The sequence below is a fragment of the Lolium rigidum genome, chromosome 3, assembly GCF_022539505.1.
Source record: "Lolium rigidum isolate FL_2022 chromosome 3, APGP_CSIRO_Lrig_0.1, whole genome shotgun sequence".
NCBI lineage: Eukaryota > Viridiplantae > Streptophyta > Magnoliopsida > Poales > Poaceae > Lolium > Lolium rigidum.
In genome coordinates, this window is record NC_061510.1 from 238610410 (window position 1) to 238616613 (window position 6204).

Genomic DNA, 6204 nt, shown 5'->3' on the forward strand with positions numbered 1-6204 from the left:
ATCGAATCATTGTTTGCAAACCCTAGTTTTCATATTCGTCGAGTACTTTTCGGCTGAAACCTTCGAGATCTACTTGCCCTCTACTTCTAACTAAACCCTAGCCTATAATCCATAGGCATTGACAAGTTAATCCCTTGTCAGCGGTGGCGCGCATTAACACCGGCACGCAGAGCTAGGCGCGACGGGACGCGTCGCTGCTTCGCTGCGGGAACTGCACCGTCGCTGCGTCGCTGCGGGAACTGCACCGCCAATAACTTCCATCGCGAGGTAGGCGACGGTTAGGTTAAAAATTTATTGTGCCGCTGACAAGTCGGCCCCGCCACTCCCCGTCTCGCTTTTCGTTGTGTCCGGCGTCCCCGATGCGTCCCCTGTGGGACGGGGACGGGCTCGGAGCGCCGGACACCGTATCGGGGCGCGCCGGACAAAAATGAGCTTTGGGGGACGCGGCTGGAGACGGTTTTTGTCCGGCGCGCCCCAAATCCCTTTGGGGGACGCTTTGGGAGACGCGGCTGGAGATGCCCTTAGGACTAAAGGCATGTACAACGGGAACGCTTATGCCGAGCGCTAGGATGATAATCCCGGACGTTATGGTTGATTCCGTCCCGATCCCAGCAATTACCTAGATGTCGACAAAGTTAGCAGCCGAGCGCTTGAGTTTTTTTCTTTCTCACGGAACGCAATTTGCCCAGCGATGAGAGCGAATTAAGCGCCTCAACTAGCATCCCCGTTGGACTCCTGGACTCCTAAGTTAATTTTGTATCCAATTAAATTTCTTCTGGCTATTCAAGCGTCTACACAAGAGTCTAGCATTGTACATTCCCTAAGTGGATGATTAATTTGCTTAGGGCATGTACAATGGTAGAGAAGGTATGCCTTTCCTTACCCGCCACATCAGTTAGAGAAGGCATTAGATATAAGTCTTACAATGCATTATCTCTTACAGCCATCTCTAGCAATTAATATGAATAATTAAATTTTGGTAGGAAATTTGTTGCTAAGGGAAGACATATATGATACAATGGAGAAAATAGTCTTCCCTTATTTCCTAAGAGATGATCCCTTAGCTAAGGGAAGACAACCTTCTCTCTCTTCATTCTCTCCCTCCAACTAAGCAAAAATCTGACGTGGCATCTCTAAGGGAAGGCTGACATCACCCCATTGTACATGCCCTGCTTCTTATTTTGTGGTGGCCCATCCCGCCCCATGGTTTGTTTCAGCCACCACCAATTAAAATGAGAGAAGGTACCAGATTTGTTAAGCGCCCAGACCCCCCACATCCGGCGAATCCACAAGAATAACAGAACATAAGGAACAGAGATTTGGTGCACATGAGCACCAGTGATCTCACTTCGATAAAATTTAATTAAAAATCATATTTCTAAGCTTCACAAAAATCTGAAAATAAATCATGATATGGTCGGTATTGTATCCCATAATCGTGTAAATTTTCAATTGAAAATAATGTGTATTTTAGGCTGCACAAAAATAACAAATGCATAGATCTGAGTATAGTGATTCAAATCTACAAAAAGAAAATAGATTTTGTCATTTTTGTATAGGTCAAAAAACAAAACATTTGAAATTGAGATTTTGTAGGTTAGTGGGGTACATCATTAGGTACTTTTAGAATTTTGTTACATAATTTTTTAAAACTATAAACATAATTTTCGAATTTTTAATACGGTGAGAGCACTTGGTGCCCATGATCCAATATGACTTTTCGGAACATAAGGATTTTTTTCATTTCATCCCATTCGCGCATCTCACGTAGTCCAAAAGAACAATTGATCACTTGTGCCACCGAAGTATTTGGATCATCACAGTGCTGAAAAATAAGTCGGAACCGAATACTCAAAGGCCAGGCACCTCTCCATGACACACATCTTTCCGAAAGGAGGTTTTGTTAGGAGCTTGTTGATTTTGGCATGGACCCAGATCCATGATTGGTTGGTCCTGATATCGGGATCATCTAGACCACAAAGCCAAAACTCCATGCCTGGCTTAGATGTACTATAAGTTACTTCATCTTTTTTCGGAACTCAAAGAAGAAAATGAGGAGGGAGAATATGTGGTGACATTTCAATGCTTTCCATGAACTAAAACCAATTTTATTTCTGAAACTTATAGAGAATCATTTTAATTCGAGGATGTGGGCATTCCTCTTTGTTAACAAACAACAGTCAAGTGAAATAGCATATTTTCCAATCTGAACAATTCAATTCATACATAAGAACACATGCTGACAAGTGAACAACCAACCACAAGTCAAATTTTCTTTCTTTGCTTTTATACTCTTGGTGTGTACAATATAGTAGAGATAAGAAAAGTCTGTAGCTCATACAGCAGAGAGCTTTTCAGACGTTTTTACAAGCTAGTACTGTACATCCTTCAGCCGTCATACACACCACTGTACATTCCATGTATCAATAAATGCAAAAATCCCTGCTTCTGAGGGATGAAAAGAATCAACCAGTCTGTTATCATATTCAGAAGAATTCTCCACAATGATTTTTCCTCTTGCACAGGTATCTCTCTATATGTATCTTCAGATGTTTAGGCTTTCCTTCTCTTCTTTACCTCACTTGACCGAAAATGTACGACTCTTTGACCGGGGAGGCCTCTCCTCATGCTCAGGGTCGTCACTCCTGTTGATGCTGTTCTTGCCCCTCAATGGTGCCGTTTCAGTATTTTCAGATACGCGGTTCTGTCGCTGTCTTCGTTCCTGCAAATCAAATCACTCGAGTGCTCAACTTTTGTGATGGTGCATATGCATGAATTGCAGGTATGCCAACAATGATACTATATGGATGGTATTTTTGTGAATCAAACCTCTTGGGGTATGGCTTCGCTAGAATCCAACATCCGGACGACCTGATCCATCCGCGGTCTCTTCTCAGCATTCAGATCAATACACCGCAGAGCTGTCAAAAGGGCACGTTTGAGCTCCTTTGTTGATGGTCTTCTCTCAAGGTGTGGGTCAACCACTTCGTCAGACCGTCTGTTGGCAACCATCACTTTAAGCCAATCAACCAGGTTTACCTACAGGTGAACAGCAGTGTGTTGGAAATTAAGGGCTCTGAGTTGTATGTTAAGATATGAGATAAAAAAAAAATAACGAGTAAACAAAGAGATATAGGATCTTAAAAATTACAGAAAGAGTTTACTAGTATTACCTCACTTGGGGGGCGGTCGTAGTCAATTGGATCTCTACCTGTAATAACTTCCAATAAAAGAACCCCAAAGCTGTAAACATCACTCTTTTCATTCAAAAGCCCACTGTTAGCATACTCAGGCGCGACATAGCTGTACAAAAATAGAAAAGTTGTTGAGTAAAACCATATACTAGCATCCACAATTTTTCTCCCAAAATATAATGGGCAAAATTTGGAAAATGCAAAAAGAAAGTGACTCATATATACTGTGGCATGAAAAACTTACCCAAAGGTACCCATAACTCGAGTAGCAATATGACTTTTACCAGCACCAAGCATCTTGGCCAAACCAAAGTCAGATATTTTGGCATTAAACTCATCATCAATCAAGATATTACTGGCCTTGATGTCACGATGCACAACCTTTGGTTCAAGTGCCTCATGTAAGTACGCAAGGCTGCAAGGAAAATGTGGACTTTGTATCAAATTGATGTTGCGAGGGCAGCAAGATGCTAGGTGAAAATAAGAACTAACTAATGACTGAACAGAGCACCACCATGTTACTAAAAACCTAGTATACTTGCAACAAAAAAGCAGTAGTCAACTGTGATATGGTAACAACAAGAATGGCTAAAATTTGTGTGGTCTCAACCCTTCCTTTAATCAGATGTTAGGGGTTACCCTCTAAACTTGCTTCTGTTCACAACAGTATATACATACTGGTGACTAAGCAACATAGTTCAAAAAACTAAGAATAGTTAAACCCAGATGCCGTCACGACTGATAAAATCTTGGGAGTTGACAATGAATCAATGATGTAGAGTGCATTACTATCCTAAGAAAAGAAACGAGTCTAGTGAAAGAGTTACTCACGCCTTTGCAGTCCCCAAAAGAACTTTCATGCGAGCTAACCATGTGAGAGAGCTGTACTGGGACAATTCTCCGTGGAGCCAACTTTCAAGATTCCCATTGTTAACAAACTCATACACAAGCATCCTGTTTATGCAAACAAATCAAGCAATTCATGCTAAGAACTTATTTGATGCTATAATGATCAAAGCATAACAGCGATGCTATAGACAAAATGGAAGAAGAAAAAATGAACACTTAATCTGACCTCTGGATACCCTCAACACAGTACCCCAAAAGCCGGACCAAATTTTTGTGGCGTACATTACCAATTGCCTCGACTTCCACTCTGAATTCCCTCTCGGCTTGTCCCCTGCACAAAGCCAGGAAATTATTGTAAAAGCTAAAATGAGGCAACATAATAAACTTTCCAGTAAAAAAGTCAACACAATAAACACATGGATGTCCATTTCATCACCCAAATTCTGTTATAGGAAGACTCACAAATTATTAAGGATTTTCTTCACAGCAACTGGGGTGCCATTTGATAATCTTCCACGGTACACAACACCATATCCGCCCTCGCCAATTACGTTATCCTTTGAAAAATGGTCTGTTGCAACATCTAGATCTCTTAGAGTGAACCAATGGCCCCAACCAAGGTAAGAGAACTCGGGTAAGCCTGCTAGTGGCGCAGAATCAGCGGTAGCATGTACTGAAGGCTGATCGCCGACTGAAACAGGTTGAATTCCGTCACAGCCATCAGCATGACAAAAAGAACCTGAAACTTTCTTCTCTTCCATATGCCTCGAATTGTCCTCCTGAGCCAACTGAACTGCATGTTTATCCGTTGATTCAACAGGCCCATTCTCAATGGCGAGTAGAAGCCCATCATGTACAACGAAATCATTGGGTGAAAAATGGTCAGGCACCCTTACTTCTGTGATATCTTTAAATGCAGAAGGTATCTGGGTCATGGGCAGCTCCTTGAATGCCCTACGTGACCGCCTGATCCAGCTCTGGATGGTAAGGCATATAACAAGGATAAGAAGAACACCCAGGAGGGATGCTCCAACAGCTATCCCGATGACAACCCATAGTTTAAGTCCAAAGACGATTGTTTTCTCATGAAGCGATTCTGTTAGCGTGGAGTTTGATGACATCTTGTTATCATCAAGTACCTACATTGAAAGAACAAGAACAAGTTATTCAAAACTGCAAAAACGCACTTCCCGGACCATAAGAATAAAAGATTGTGTTTTGCATCGTGAATGTGCTGCAATAATAAATAGATTGAATTTGGAGTGGAATACCTAGTAACCAGATGAACAGCATATGGCAAAACAACATTTATCATTATGGTTTGGATAGAGTAAGAGGAGAGAACTCAATGTTTGGTCTGTGCCTCTGTGGACATTTAATATTATCTGTTTCAAGCTGATCCTAGTGTTTGTAGGAAGATAAATACTGGAACTGTTTGCTGATTTAGAAAGTAATGAGAAAGCTACATTGCAACCACCAAGACAAACCCAAGCAAAAGTCTCTATCTTCGCGAGTTCAGTATGCATTTAGAGGGGAGGCAAATGCAAATTAAGTTCTTGCAACAATGTAGCTTAACGGGTAGTAGGAGTATAATTTAAGCAGAAGGGAGCAGAACACAATGACATCTGGCCAAGATCAACTTAAGCTACCTGACCTGCTAACTACCATTCCCATACCTAGAGGTTACTTGCTATTTCAGAATTAAGTATGTCCAATCCAAGAGGGTGCAGGATTAAATAATAACTAACTAAAGTATGGAAACAGCCTGATGCCATTGGCACTAGAATAAGAAAATCGGTGCTAGCAAACATCAGTCATACGTCCTCGATTATGAACGCCACAGATGTAATATCCACGGAAACACAAATTTTGGATTTACGACAACTTAACCTAGAACAGGAGGAATTTGCCCACGGTTCAGGGAACAGCCAAAGCAACTAGGCACACGCAAGCTAGAACAGATGGGGGTAGACTACCACCTATGAGCTAGCACCAAATACCAAGAACATCCTAAATGCCACAGGTAAACATGATACAATCTTCTTGACGGGCTGAAATCTGGGCGCCGAAATTGAATCAGCGCGAGCATTGGGATAATGGCAGGGGGTAAGGGGGGAGAGTAGAAAAAGTGGAACTGGAGGATGAGTGAGATCCAAGTACA

At 41.9% G+C, this 6204-nt stretch overlaps 1 protein-coding gene across 1 annotated transcript; it reads right to left on the minus strand.

The window, feature by feature from the left end:
- Positions 1 to 2260: 2260 nt before the first annotated feature.
- LOC124703182 (probable receptor-like protein kinase At5g18500) lies at positions 2261 to 5401 on the minus strand. Its single transcript, XM_047235408.1, has 8 exons — positions 5323 to 5401; positions 4506 to 5182; positions 4270 to 4374; positions 4026 to 4148; positions 3439 to 3609; positions 3174 to 3303; positions 2830 to 3039; positions 2261 to 2722 (listed from the first exon to the last, which is right to left on the minus strand). The coding sequence occupies exons 1-8, from the start codon at positions 5356 to 5358 to the stop codon at positions 2579 to 2581; spliced, it is 1596 nt and encodes a 531-aa protein (XP_047091364.1). The 5' UTR covers positions 5359 to 5401; the 3' UTR covers positions 2261 to 2578.
- Between the last annotated feature and the right edge of the window lie 803 nt (positions 5402 to 6204).

Bases quoted from the DNA above. Each gene is read 5' to 3' on its own strand.
- LOC124703182 (XM_047235408.1), bottom strand. From the start codon at position 5,358: ATGATAAATGTTGTTTTGCCATATGCTGTTCATCTG. The intron at 5,183-5,322 runs GTTACTAGGTAT...CTTTCAATGTAG, and splicing joins TGCCATATGCTGTTCATCTG to GTACTTGATGATAACAAGAT. The intron at 3,304-3,438 runs GTAAGTTTTTCA...ATTTTTGTACAG, and splicing joins CGAGTTATGGGTACCTTTGG to CTATGTCGCGCCTGAGTATG.